The following is a 14,018-nucleotide window of genomic DNA, read 5'->3' as shown; positions in this document are numbered from 1 at the left end:
TTAAAGTAACTTCCCACAAAATTGGTGAAGTTGTATTAATGAAAAGGTAAAGAGAACAACTTTACAGTGGAGAAGGCTTTAATCAAATGATCAAAGTGAAAACCATCAGCAAAGAGAGGATTAAAAATTGTGAGCCATGTGATAGGATGCAATGAGAACACAACATCATCTCTATGACATATTTGCCAAAGAGGTCTACTCCAAATCTAATCATATTCAACATACCTATTCTGGAGCCATACTGGTCATAGAAGTCAAGAATGACTAACGCTGTTCCAGAGTGAAGGGGAACAGAGGGATGCGGCAGCTGAGAGCAACATGTAATTCCGAACTGCAACCTTTGGCTAAAAAACACATTTTAAGGACTTTTGTTGAAACTTCGATGAGATGTGGGATGAGATGGTAATAGCATAAATGTTAATTTCCCAATTTTAATGGCATTGTGGGATGGTGTGAGGGTTATGTCCTTTGTAAGGAATGTATAGTAACATTTCAGAGGGGAACAGGTCATCAGGTCATCAGCTTGTTCTCAGATGGTTCAGGGGAAAATTTTTCTGTGCTTGAAACTCTTCTCTTTGAGATCGTTTGAAAAGAAGGAAAAAGAATTTCAACTCTTGAGGCCTGGGTGACTCAGTTGGTTAAGCATCCGACTCTTGATTTCAGCTCAGGTCATGATCTCACAATTTGAGTTTGAGCCCTGAATTGGGCTGTCAGTGCAGAGCCTCCCTGGGATTCTCTCTATCTCCCTCTTGCTATCTCTACCCCTTCCCCATTCTCTCTCTCTCTCTCTCTCTCTCTCTCTCTCTCTCTCTCCAAACAAACAAACAAACAAACTTAAAGAAAAAAGAATTTCAACTCTTTCTGGGAAAGCTTTAGTCAACATAGACATTAAACCACAATGAGAGTTGAGAAACTGTCATTAGTTTATGTAATTAAGTATCATTTTTCAAAGGAGTTTTTGTCCTTAAACAGATTGTAAGTGTGGAGGCTGTTCATCCTACAGTGTATTCTTTTGAAATTACTTTTGTATCACTGGCCTCCATATTTCACAATATAATGTGAACCATAGAAATAAAAAACAAGACACACACAGTGACATAGAAGGAAAAAACCTCAGAGCACCTGGCTGGCTCAGTCGGTAGAGCACGTGACTCTTGATCTCAGAGTTGTAAATTTGAGTCCTATGCTGGGTGTAGATTACTTAAAATAAAATCTTGAAAAGAAAAGAAAAAAACCTCACAATATTCTATGAAAATAATAAACCCCCTACTCCTGATAAGACATAGTCACTGTTCACATATACTATCTCAAATAATATATTGTTAGAAATAATAGATGTTATCTTTGAAAATGGTGTTTTTCCTTTAATTGGAAATAATGTTTTTCTGCAATTTTTAAAGCTGTTATTATATTGGGGCACCTGGGTGGCTTGGTCAGTTAGCATCTGACTTTGACTCAGGTCATGACCTCACGGTTCGTGGGTTTGAGCCCTGCATCAGGCTCTGTGCTGACAGCTCAGAGCCTGGAGCCTGCTTTGGATTCTTTGTCTCCCTCTCTCTATGCTCCTCCCCCACTCACACTCTGTCTTTCTCTGTCTCAAAAATAAATAAACATTAAAAAAATTATTTTTAAAAAGTTGTGATTATATTATTACTAATGTATCTTCACTCCAAAGATAGAATCTTTTTTTTTTTTTCAATAGCCTTATAATTACATAGTTCTGACATCCTGAAAGGGAATTTAGATACATCATTCGATTGATCTTGAAGCCCAAGTGCTTTCCTCATGTAGCCAAGAGGCTGGAGCTAGCTAATAGCTATAATAGATTTCCTGGTTTGTGTTTCAAAACTCCTTCCAGCCCTTAGTGCCTGTCTGTCAAAGGTCCTCAAAAGGCCCCTGGCAGGAGGGTGTGGCTGGCAAAAAAGGTAGCAAGAGATGTTCTTGCTTTAAAATATCTACACCTAAAGTGTATAGAACAGGACCTGAGGGCCACAGGGCCATTTGAAGATTACTAAAAATAATCACATTGAAGAATCAGAAGTAAGGAGGTACCTGTTTTGAAATCAAGGTTTCTCAACCTTGGCATTATGACTTTTGGGGCTTGATAATTCTCTATCGTGGGGGGCTGTCATTGTAGAATGCCCAGCAGCATCGCTGGCCTTTCCTATATCGTGAGTGAGTTGTGTCTCCAAAAAAGATAAGTTCAAGTCCTGGCTGTTGGTACCCATGAATGTGACCTCATTTGAGAGTAGGGTCTTTGTAGATGTAATCGAGTTAAAAGGAGGTCATAGGAGATTAAGATAGACCCTTAACCCAATGACTGTGGTCTTTGTGAAAGAAACGAGAGAGATTTGGATACAGAGATAGACACACACAGAAGAAAGATGGCCCTGTGAAGACAGAGCCAGAAGTTGGGCTGATGCAGCTATCAGCCAACGAATGCCAAGGCTGTTGGCAATCGCCAACAGCCAGGAAGAGGCAAGGATTCTTCTCTAAAGCCTGCAGAAGGGGCAAAGCCCTGCACCTTGATTTCAGCCTTCTAGCCTCTAGAACTGCGAGAGGATAAACTTCTGTTGTGGTAAACTGCTACATTGTGGTAATTTGTGTGGCATTACTAGAAAACTACTGTAACCTATTAGATACAAGTGGTAACGGCCTCCATTTTGTGACCTCCGGAATGTCGGATGGCCTGTGGAGGCAAAGGTCAGCCCAAGCTGAGAACCACTGAACAGAATGTAAGTCTCATTAAAGAATAATCTAGTGAGTGACACATTCGACAAACCCATAGTCAAACCTTGGGGGTTTTATTTTTTAAGAGTTTTTTTGACCTAAGTTTCACTGTTAAAATATCTTAATGGCCATTTAGAGGTAGTTTGAAACAAGAGTTTTCACACTGCCTTTCAAAATATATTTTATTGTGAAATCATATTTAAAAGAAACGAAAGGATCAATTTGTTTATATTTCAATGTGGCCAAGTTTTAAAAACAGTTTTACAAGGCTCTGTAAAAGAGCACACTGTTCTTGCCATTAGGCTTTTTAATTGTTCTTCATCTTTTTGTTTGTTTGTTTGTTTGTTTTTGCTGGTCTAAAAATGGCCTTTTTGTCCAATGGTTCTCATTCTATGTAGAAAAAATATGAGTTCCCTGTTTGTTTTCTTATCTGTCCCTGACTTAGAAAGTCTGACTTGTAAATGTCCCCATCAGGAATTTATTTTTTGTCAAACCTTCTTTTCTCTTTTGACAAACTCTTTCTGGATTATGTGTCTGGGATCAATATAGTCTTATTCTCCTCTTCTTTCTACTATTGCTGTTACAGACAGGGGATATTCCTTGAATCCAGAAGTAAAATTCTAAAAGCACTGTTTATTAGAAATATTGGTAATTCGATATTTTAATGCTATAGTTTAGTCATATCATGGCTTAAAAGGCTTTTGCAATTTGGCATGGGATCTCATGGTTATATATAGCATTGCTTCCATGAGGAAATATATTCTGAGTTCCAAGACTCTGTTGTATAAATAATATATATTATCCATTCCTAGGTTATAGTCTTTTTGTAATTGGGCTGCATGTTTATAATGCTGTGTATCAGACAATGCTAAAATTAAGATTTATTAAAAATAATGTTAGTTATATATATTGATAGCAATCAACACATTATTTGGAGGAGAGAGAAAAAGAGAGAGAATGATATTTATCCTAATAATGGCTTTTACTTACACCTTTCTCTAAATGAAGTCCTTCCAAGATTGTAAAATATAATAAAGAGATGGTGGGGGGAGGGACTTAGAGAAAATGCTTATTCTTAAACAGAGGTACGGTTGAACTTATTTTCTGATACAGGTGAAAGCAAATCTTAAGACCCAATGCAGTGTTCTAGTGTTACTTACCCTCTTCTTTATCTTCCCAATTTACTTCAATTAAAATGGAGCTCCCGAATTAAATACGTGAAAATGTTACCTTAATATTTTAAGTAGAAATTAGAACATGTTTATTTCATTTAAAAATGTTAATAGTATAAATTATAAACCCATCTAGCAATGTCTATTTTAAAATATAATATGTGAAAGATATTTAAGTAGAGACCATTTTGCTATCTTACATGAACCTAATAATAGTTGAAAATTAGGATGTTATTCAGTTCTTTGGTGCAACACCCTCATGTCCCATCGCCCCTGCAGAGGGAGAAAAATCTTTAATCCTTAGAAAAACTATTAGATGTGGGGTGCCTAGGTGGCTCGGTTGGTTGAGCATCCGACTTCGGCTCAGGTCATGATCTCGTGGTCCGTGAGTTCAAGCCCCGCGTCGGGCTCTGTGCTGACAGCTCAGAGCCTGGAGCCTGTTTCAGATTCTGTGTCTCCCTCTCTCTCTGCCCACCCCTACTTGTGCTCTGTTTCTCTCTGTCTTGCAAAAATGAATAAACATTAAAAAATTTTAAAAAAAGAAAAAACTATTAGATGTTACTCTTTCATGTGGCATTTTGGCCACTACCTATAAAAGAATGTCGAGTGGAAAAATCTCCAGCAATGGTTAAGAAAGGGGTGAGCAGGATACATTGAGGAATGTATGCTATGATCTTGGTACCGTCACTCAATATTATGCAACTTTTCTGATCCCTCCTGTTTCCTCCATGAAATGAAACCCCAGGTAACAAGTCAGAGGCAGCACTTGGGTTAGGATACAAAATTCCTGCCTCTCCTTTTGAATTTCTTTCTGCAACTCAGCCTAATCCTTTTGGAAAAGTATTCAAACCAATCTGCCTGACTCTCCTGCCAATTTCCTTTAAACATCAACCTCAGCTGAATCAGCCTCCTGCCAGTGTCCTCCTACTGAAAGCAGTAAGGTTTACATTCCCACTTTTTTGATTAAAAACAAAGGACTTCTCACTGTTACTATTCTCACACCTTCCGGAGACTTGCCCTGCTTTTTCCACTCAAGAGGTTTGTGTACCTTGCCTCTTAAAGGGACTGTTCCCAAGGCAAAACATCGCAACAGTTACACATTTCCTTTTGCACTTGGGCTTGTTCAGTGGAACCTGGAGCCTGATCAAGATAAATGAATGCTTTAGAAGGGATATAAAGTTAGGATACAGGTGGCGGCTGGTTTACGGATGTCTGTATTTTTAATATATGGACTGGCCGTGGGAAGTGGTTACAACAGTTAGCACATTCTGGAGTTACCCAAACTTCCCTGCTCTTGAAGCTTGGTTTTTCTTTTTCCTCCTATTCCTTCAGCTTCTGTAAGCTTGGATTTTGCCCATGCCACACCTAGACCTCTTTTCTCTTCTTGCTCGAATACTGGTGGGCTCTTCCATCCAGGTCCTGATAGCGAGAAATGCAAAATGACCCCAGCCTCCAAGCCCATCTGCTTGGCGTTATCTCCACCTCTATTCCATCACCAGAGTCCCTCAGAGATGGAAACCTGGCTTCGTACTCTGCAGCTCACACGCCAATTTGGGAAATACACAAGCCAGTTATAGTCAATACAGCCAGTAGGTGGCACTCTGAAATTTTAATGACTCTCAATCACATTGTGGGCTTAATTGATATTAATATGACCCATGTCACCCTGGAGGGACCAAGTTTACTCAGCCTCATTGTCCTTACCAGCATCAAGCATGTATCAGGGGCTCTACATATTTACTTATTTAAGTGAAATAAGAATTAGAAATAAAACACTTTTTTCAGCTTATGTCACTTTCTTATTGCTGTTGGTGGTATGAATACTACTACTAATAATAAATGATATGGTCTAATAAATATCAGATATTAGACCATCTCATATCGCTTATTAGTATTATTAGCAATATTATTTTCAAAGGATTATAGGGTTTTTTAGGGGTAAAGAATGCGGTGGGAACCCTCACAATTGTATTCAGCTCTGCAGCAGGCTAGGCCAAGAAAAGAGAACTCCCAAGCAAGGAAGCAAAGATATCCAAGTTGATGTTTTGCAAATTTCACAGAACAGATGATCTAGAGCAGCTCATTCCTTCCCATCCGCACCCTCCTGGCTTCCGATCCACGAGTCAATCATATCCGCCTTCATCTTCCTGAGATATTTCCTCTTAAATACAACCTCTAAGTGAGCTATGCTCAAGAATGGAAAAAACAATATTTTTTTTTATCAGGAGAAGAATGATGATAAGCGCCTTTTGGCCGTGTGTATGTGAGAGAGAGAGAGAGAGAGAGAGAGAGAGACAGGGAAAGAGAGAGAGGAGGGGAGACACAGAGAGAGAAAATGAGAGAGAGAGAGAATATAAATGAATGAATATTAGATGTGGGTGGAAGAAATGTTTTGTATTCCTGATAGCCCAGTGAGAAACTCAGGGCATATTTTCCGTTATAATCATTGTCAGAGCGTGGTATGATTTACATATTAATTTTATTAAAGGATTAAGGAGGAAGTGCATTCTACCTTCCAAAGCTGCGTTGAAGTGATCAAGTCTTTGGAATACAGCTTATTGGAGAGCTAGGTTCTGCTAGGTAGATTTTTTATTAGGCAGTATTGTAAAAGCTATGTATAAGCTGAACCAACAAAGGTGATCACTAATTTTGATATTTTTCATGCACATGAGAAAAGAACTGGAAATCTAATCTTGCACTAGGAGTAAGTTTCTGAGCAGAGTATTAAGAAAGTGAAATAAAAAAAGGCTCAGGTTTAACTTAAATTGAATGAGATGTTGAAAGAATGCAGCCAAGACTACACTCATAAATAAGCCTTTTTCCCTTTTTTGACTTACTTGATAGAGTTGGGGTGGTTTTCATGGGAGGTAAGTTCAGGTGCCTTGAAGTCAAAGAAACCGTAGCCAGAATACACTCTCCACATGAGTGGGCCAGGTGGAAATGGAAATTTTCTTCTTCAATAAAGGTTTTCAAAAGATGAAAGAAGTGACAGAGGAAAACCAAAAGTCACTTTGGTAGAGGGCGGCTGGGTCTGTCACTGGAAGACAAACAGAAACCTTCACTGTGTGTTCATTGTATCTTCTCTGTCCTCTTTTAATGCCCCTTTATTATGGTCTCTCTGTCTTTGTTTACTCATTTTCTTTCTGCCTCTTCATGTCTGTCTTTTCTACCACTCTTATCTAATTCCTCAATGTCTTCATTTATGTTTTATAAAGAAACTACAAATGGTAGGATAAGACAATGAATTTTTTTAAAGCTACTTGATATAAATCAGTAGGTATTTTTCAGTAAAAAAAAAAAAAAGAACATAGAAAAAGTTGGAAATTTGGTCACATTTGATAGTTCCATATATTTCTGAATCTCTGGGAGCATAGGAGACCTAGTTCATTGGAGCTTCCTGAAACATTTTTCATTCAATAGTATACAATATAACATTTTAGCTGTTACATACTAGCTTGTATGTATGATAATACATAGCTTGATAATACAATGTAACCACCTGTTCTTTTTCTTACAGTTTCACCTTTGACAAGTGTACCCATTGAAGAAGAAAGGATAACAAAGTATTCTAACCTTTCCTTGGAGAGTCATAACATACCACCCACAGGTAAATGTATCTCATTTCAAATAATACAGTGCCCCCCAAAGTTTTTGTGTTTGATTAAGTGACTGCATTTTGCTTCATGAGGTATTAATCCCTGCTCATGGTCTGATGGGAGAAACATACCAGTACCTCATCCGATTAGAAGGGAGCATGTAGGAGTCTAAGGCAAAGAGGGCAATGTGCTTGGTGTGCAGGGAGGGAGCAGCTGGTCAGACGTGGGAAGGTTAAGGAAGCCTCTCTAGAAGAGGGATGCCAGAGAAGAAGGGAAGGTTCATTTTGATTGGCAGATGCTCTTACGTTTTCATCCATTCTTGCTGGTACGTCCATTCAAATCTCTCTGCATTGAGGAGGTCCTGGGAGGCCTTTAGGCAGGGAAATGAAAGATGCTGTCAAATGAGTCAATGACAGTCCTGTGGAAAAATAAGTATTGTTTCATCTTGATAATACTATGTAACCACCTGTTCTTTTTCTTACAGTTTCACCTTTGACAAGTGTACCCATTGAAGAAGAAAGGATAACAAAGTATTCTAACCTTTCCTTGGAGAGTCATAACATACCACCCACAGGTAAATGTATCTCATTTCAAATAATACAGTGCCCCCCCCCCCAAAGTTTTTGTGTTTGATTAAGTGACTGCATTTTGCTTCATGAGGTATTAATCCCTGCTCATGGTCTGATGGGAGAAACACACCAGTACCTCATCCAATTAGAAGGGAGCATGTAGGAGTCTAAGGCAAAGAGGGCAATGTGCTTGGTGTGCAGGGAGGGGGCAGCTGGTCAGATGTGGGAAGGTTAAGGAAGCCTCTCTAGAAAAGGGACGCCAGAGAGGAAGGGAAGGTTCATTTTGATTGGCAGATGCTCTTAAGTTTTCATCCATTCTTGCTGGTACGTCCATTCAAATCTCTCTGCATTGAGGAGGTCCTGGGAGGCCTTTAGGCAGGGAAATGAAAGATGCTGTCAAATGAGTCAATGACAGTGCTGTGGAAAAATAAGTATTGTTTCATCTTGATAATACAAGGTAACCACCTGTTCTTTTTCTTACAGTTTCACCTTTGACAAGTGTACCCATTGAAGAAGAAAGGATAACAAAGTATTCTAACCTTTCCTTGGAGAGTCATAACATACCACCCACAGGTAAATGTATCTCATTTCAAATAATACAGTGCCCCCCAAAGTTTTTGTGTTTGATTAAGTGACTGCATTTTGCTTCATGAGGTATTAATCCCTGCTCATGGTCTGATGGGAGAAACACACCAGTACCTCATCCAATTAGAAGGGAGCATGTAGGAGTCTAAGGCAAAGAGGACAATGTGCTTGGTGTGCAGGGAGGGGGCAGCTGGTCAGACGTGGGAAGGTTAAGGAAGCCTCTCTAGAAGAGGGACGCCAGAGAGGAAGGGAAGGTTCATTTTGATTGGCAGATGCTCTTAAGTTTTCATCAATTCTTGCTGGTACGTCCATTCAAATCTCTCTGCATTGAGGAGGTCCTGGGAGACCTTTAGGCAGGGAAATGAAAGATGCTGTCAAATGAGTCAATGACAGTCCTGTGGAAAAATAAGTAAAATATTGTTTCATCTTGATAATAATATGTAGTCACCTGATCTTTTTCTTACAGCTTCACCTTTGACAAGTCTACCCATCCGACGAGAAATGATGACAAAGTATTCTAACCTTTCCTTGGAGAGTCATAACATATCACTGACCGGTAAATGTACCACATTTCAAATAATACAGTGCCCCCCCAAAGTTTTTGTGTTTGATTAAGTGACTGCATTTTGCTTCATGAGGTATTAATCCCTGCTCATGGTCTGATGGGAGAAACATACCAGTACCTCATCCGATTAGAAGGGAGCATGTAGGAGTCTAAGGCAAAGAGGGCAATGTGCTTGGTGTGCAGGGAGGGGGCAGCTGGTCAGACGTGGGAAGGTTAAGGAAGCCTCTCTAGAAGAGGGACGCCAGAGAAGAAGGGAAGGTTCATTTTGATTGGCAGATGCTCTTACGTTTTCATCCATTCTTGCTGGTACGTCCATTCAAATCTCTCTGCATTGAGGAGGTCCTGGGAGGCCTTTAGGCAGGGAAATGAAAGATGCTACTAAATGAGTCAATGACAGTGCTGTGGAAAAATAAGTAAAGTATTCTGTGCTGAAACTCAGCTCTGCTTTCGTTTTCACAGTTTTGGATTCCAGTATTTCAAAAGTAATCTCAGATTTTTTTAAATGAGTAAGAGTAGTTGTCTGTTTTAGTAACAATGTTAAAAGTATAACTAGAATTTAAAATACTGTAAACCCATTTATTGGGTCAATAGCATGTTTTATCCGATACCTGTCCGGTCTTTAACTGTTCTTTTGTCTTAAGAACTGTTTCTCTTTTTCTCATACAAACAGTATGCTTCCCACATCTCCCCTCTGATACCAAAGGAATGTTTGCACTGACCTTTTTTTGGAGACCATTTCTTATGACTTTGTACAACTGTTTGTTCTCAGTCTCTATTCCAGTATTTGGAATTATCCTTAATTGTAAAACGTAATTGTGTCTTGTGTTGTTACCTAATTTTTTACTTTTTGCATGTTCTACTTGTTGATTTCTTCATCAGATGAAATGTTTCTTTCAGACAGACCCATATGAGAACCTAAGCTTGCAAATCCTTTGACAAGCCAGGTGATGTTGGCAACATCATGCCCCTCACTTACCCAGTAAGGACCCTGAGAAAAAAAGGGTTGGTGTCCGGGAAGAGAGAAAAAAGTGGACTTTTCAGTTGGTATTGGGCTGGTTATTTACTTACTTAACCCGTTTGGAGGGTTTAACTCCTAACTACTCTTTTATTCTAACTCTTCTATTAAAACCAGTATTCCTGCCATTGGGAAGAGACCAAGCATTCACAGTGGTCTATTAGTTATCATCTGCCTTGGCTTGATCAAGCTTTAGTCAGGCTTTTTCTTCCTCCCAGGCCCCTGAACTTTGGTTTGCCCCAAGTCTGAGCAAGCACGAGGCCTGAGCACAGCCCGATCATGCTGCCTCCATCCATCAGTTTGTTCTGTTTCCCCTCAAAAGTGCCCACTGACCTGCCACCACCCCCCCCCCCCCCGCCACCCCCCCCCCCCTGCTTCCTGTAAAAGGAAAGTGTTTTCTGTTTGGTTCTGAGATACTTGCAGACAGATCCAAAGTCTGGAGCATCTTCCTTACCACAATAGACTCTTTGAATAAAATCTCTCCTTAGGTGAATCTGGATTCATTTTTATTCAACAAAAGAAAAGATTTGACGTTGATTTTGAAACAGTGGACTTTTGAGCTGGTTGCGTCTTCATGTAGGTTGTTCTCATGGTTCCTGCCCATCGAAATGCTTGGTGTTAGGGACCACCTTTACTGAAATACAGAAGTTAAGTCTGAAGATGTGTTCAAGCTCATTAGGAACCACGGGCTTTCTTCTTATTGCTGTCACTAGGATTTTTAATCCACTTTATGAGTGGAATGTTTTCATACTGTGATATTATTGTGCACTTGAACTGCACTTACATTTCTAGGTTGTCCTTATTATTTTCTCTTTCCCTCAGGCCCTTTTAGAAATGGATCTCTCTGTTAGGAGATAAAATGTTTCTTGTAGAGAGATTCAAATATAATACATTAGTTGCACATTTTGGACCATCGTGACGACACTGGCCCAGCTCCTAGCATGCTTACTTACCAAAGATGCTAGAGGCTGGGGAAACACAGGATCCTGTGCCTGGAAGAATGGAAAACATGACCTTTGATTCATGGAAGCCTGACCATTTACTTATTTTATGTTTTTAAAATGCTGCTAATTATTTACTTAACAGGCACATGGGATTGATTGACTACAGACAATGTATATATTTCTAAATATAATGTAGTTCAGTCCTCATAACAACTCTGTGCAGTGGGTACTATTACTATCTGCAATTTGCAGATGAGGAAAAGGAGGCACAACGAAATCGAGTGAATTGACCGAGGTCCCAGATGAGAAGGTGAAGCGTGGTTTTGAATCCAGGAAGTGTGCTGCCGGAGGCCATGCTATTAATCAGTATATATGCTGTCTTTCTTAATGCCCAATTATCCATTTCCCTCAACAGTATTATTAAAACAATTATACCTATTTTAAGGAAACTTACATTATTTTTGAAAATATATAAAGTTTCAAAAACAATGAAAACAAATATTTTAATTACCTTATTCTTAAATACATTTGTTATAGAAATTACATTTGTGGAGATAATGAATATATTGTGAAAGTATAACTGATTAAGAATAAGAGGTTTTCTTTTTTTCCCCCTTTTTTCCCCTTTTCTAATATCATTGGGCTTTTTAAAACTGCTCTTTTGATAATGGACTTTTTTTTTTTTTTTTACATCACTAATTTTTCCATTGCCAGTGTTTGAAATTCATTGTTTGTGTTACAGCAGTTAGAGTGTTTTCTTTATTGTTACTTTATTCTTTCTTTCTTTCCCTCTGCATATTATAGTGTTTGGTATCTCAATCAATGTGTTATAGTTTAACTAAAGAGGTCAAAATCAAAACATCAGCGGGCAGTTTTCTTGACCACCCTGGTAATGTTGGGGTAGGCTCTCCCTGATGACAAATTTTATTTGCCATGTTGAAATGTTAGCAGCTGGCCTGGCAAGGTCCTGGTGAAACGGGGAGTCAGACAAAGCAGTCACTAATGGAATAGATATTTAAATTAAGGTATGGAGTGAAATTTGAGAAGAGTCGTTAAGGTTGGGAAAGGAAGGTAGCCTTGTTGCCTAGAGCTAGAGGCAAGAAGTCAGGGTTAGGACCTCTCAGACTCTAACCTGGTCCATGAGATTGAGAAAAAGGATTCAGGAAGAGAGAAAAAGAAATGGACTTTTTAGTCGAAAAAGAAAAAGAATAATGAGTCCCTTATATTTGGCTGCTCAGACCCCTTGTGGCAGAGAAGACCTTAGAAGGATTCCGAGGAGGTTCAAATGGGTGTGATGTTTCTCAGGGCCAGACTCTCAGTCATCACACCTTCTGCAGACGCTGCTGATGTGCAGAGAAAAACGAAGTGAATATTAACATTCAGAGTGACAGAAAGATATGGAAGAGGGAGCTACCGTAGTGATATAAGTGGCAGTAGCTGCACGCATTCACCATGGTTTCTCATTAGCAGAAGTACTGACCTTTTACACGGGATCATTCTTTGCTGTAGGGGCAGTGGGGCTACTGGGGGGCACTGGAGGATGTTTGGTAGCATCCCTGGCCTCTACCTACTAGATTTGAGTAGCACTCACCAAGTTGTGGCAACCGAAAAGCTCTCCACACGGTGCCACCCACATGTCCCCTGGGGAGGCAAAATCTACCCAGTTGAGAACCACTGCTCTATACCTAAAGAACAGCTGTGTAACTGTGCCCCACCCCATCAACATAAGAAGACAAATGATTTAATAATCACGTGCTTGTTAACATTGGGTGAAGAATCTAATGAAAAAGTTAGATGATGGTGGTAAGGAGCAGGGACGGGACATCCTAGCATAAGTGGGACAGGGAACTTGATAGGATATAGTCCCATCTCTTCCCTTGTCTGCTGCTTACATTCAGATCTTCCCAGTCTTTCAGAATTAAGTCAAAAGCTACATCTTCAATAAAGCACGTATAGAGGAGTAGTTTCTGTTTCTCTGATATGTATTTAGCATTTTAGGTTTTTTTTTTAATGTTTATTTATTTTTGACAGAAAGAGACAGAGTGTGAGCGGTAGAGGGGCAGAGAGAGAGGAAGACACAGAATCAGAAGCAGGCTCCTGATAGCACAGAGCCTGACGTGGGACTCAAACTCATGAAACGAGAGATAGTGACCTGCGCTGAAGTCAAATGCTTAACTGACTAAGCCACCCAGGCACCCTTGTATTTAGCACTTTAAATTAATTTTTAATTACATAAGTAAAAGTGAGTTGATTTTCAAAAATATTGAAACATTTTGGGGCGCCTGGGTGGCTCAGTCGGTTGAGTGTCCGACTTTGGCTTAGGTCATGATCTCCCAGTTTGTGGGTTCAGGCCCTGCGTCAGGCTCTGTGTTGACAGCTCAGAGCCTGGAGCCTGTTTTGGCTTCTGTGCCTCCCTCAGACCCTGCCCCTCCCATACTCATGCTCTGTCTCTCTCTGCCTCTCAATAATAAATAAACATTAAAAAAAAATATTGTAACCTTTTATTTCCAGCAATATACTAAATTAGGGAATCTGAAAATCCTCCTACCATATCTAGAAAATTTAAAATATCTCAAACATTCTTTTAAGTATTTAGTTAAGTACACAAAAAGTAAAAACAATATCTGCCAGCCAAAACTGATGACCAGGCATCAAGTTTGTGAACGGATGTGTTGGTTTTCTTTGTGTTTGTCAACAAGGTATTTGAGTTCCAAGAGCCACAGATCTGAGAATAAGGCATTGAATCTAAGCAAGGAGGGGAGTTCGAACTGAAAATCCCCAGAAAGCCGATCCTTCCAGAAAGGTGGAACTGAAAACCGCCAGAAGGCTATAAATACAGTGA

General features: G+C 39.5%; 1 protein-coding gene across 1 annotated transcript in view; it reads left to right on the top strand.

Annotated features, from left to right (window-relative positions):
* The window catches only part of EMB (embigin), a 50,283-nt gene that overhangs the window by 4,606 nt on the left and 31,659 nt on the right, over nucleotides 1–14,018 (top strand). The window contains exons 2-5 of the mRNA XM_053906982.1: nucleotides 7,420–7,509; nucleotides 7,983–8,072; nucleotides 8,551–8,640; nucleotides 9,119–9,208. Coding sequence (XP_053762957.1) covers nucleotides 7,420–7,509; nucleotides 7,983–8,072; nucleotides 8,551–8,640; nucleotides 9,119–9,208 — 360 coding nt within the window. The remainder of the gene's footprint in view (nucleotides 1–7,419; nucleotides 7,510–7,982; nucleotides 8,073–8,550; nucleotides 8,641–9,118; nucleotides 9,209–14,018) is intronic.

The sequence above is a fragment of the Panthera pardus genome, unplaced genomic scaffold, assembly GCF_024362965.1.
Source record: "Panthera pardus isolate Hobbes unplaced genomic scaffold, ASM2436296v1 HiC_scaffold_2, whole genome shotgun sequence".
NCBI lineage: Eukaryota > Metazoa > Chordata > Mammalia > Carnivora > Felidae > Panthera > Panthera pardus.
The sequence above is the reverse complement of the archived record's forward strand: the minus strand, read 5'-3'. Positions and strand labels throughout refer to the sequence as shown.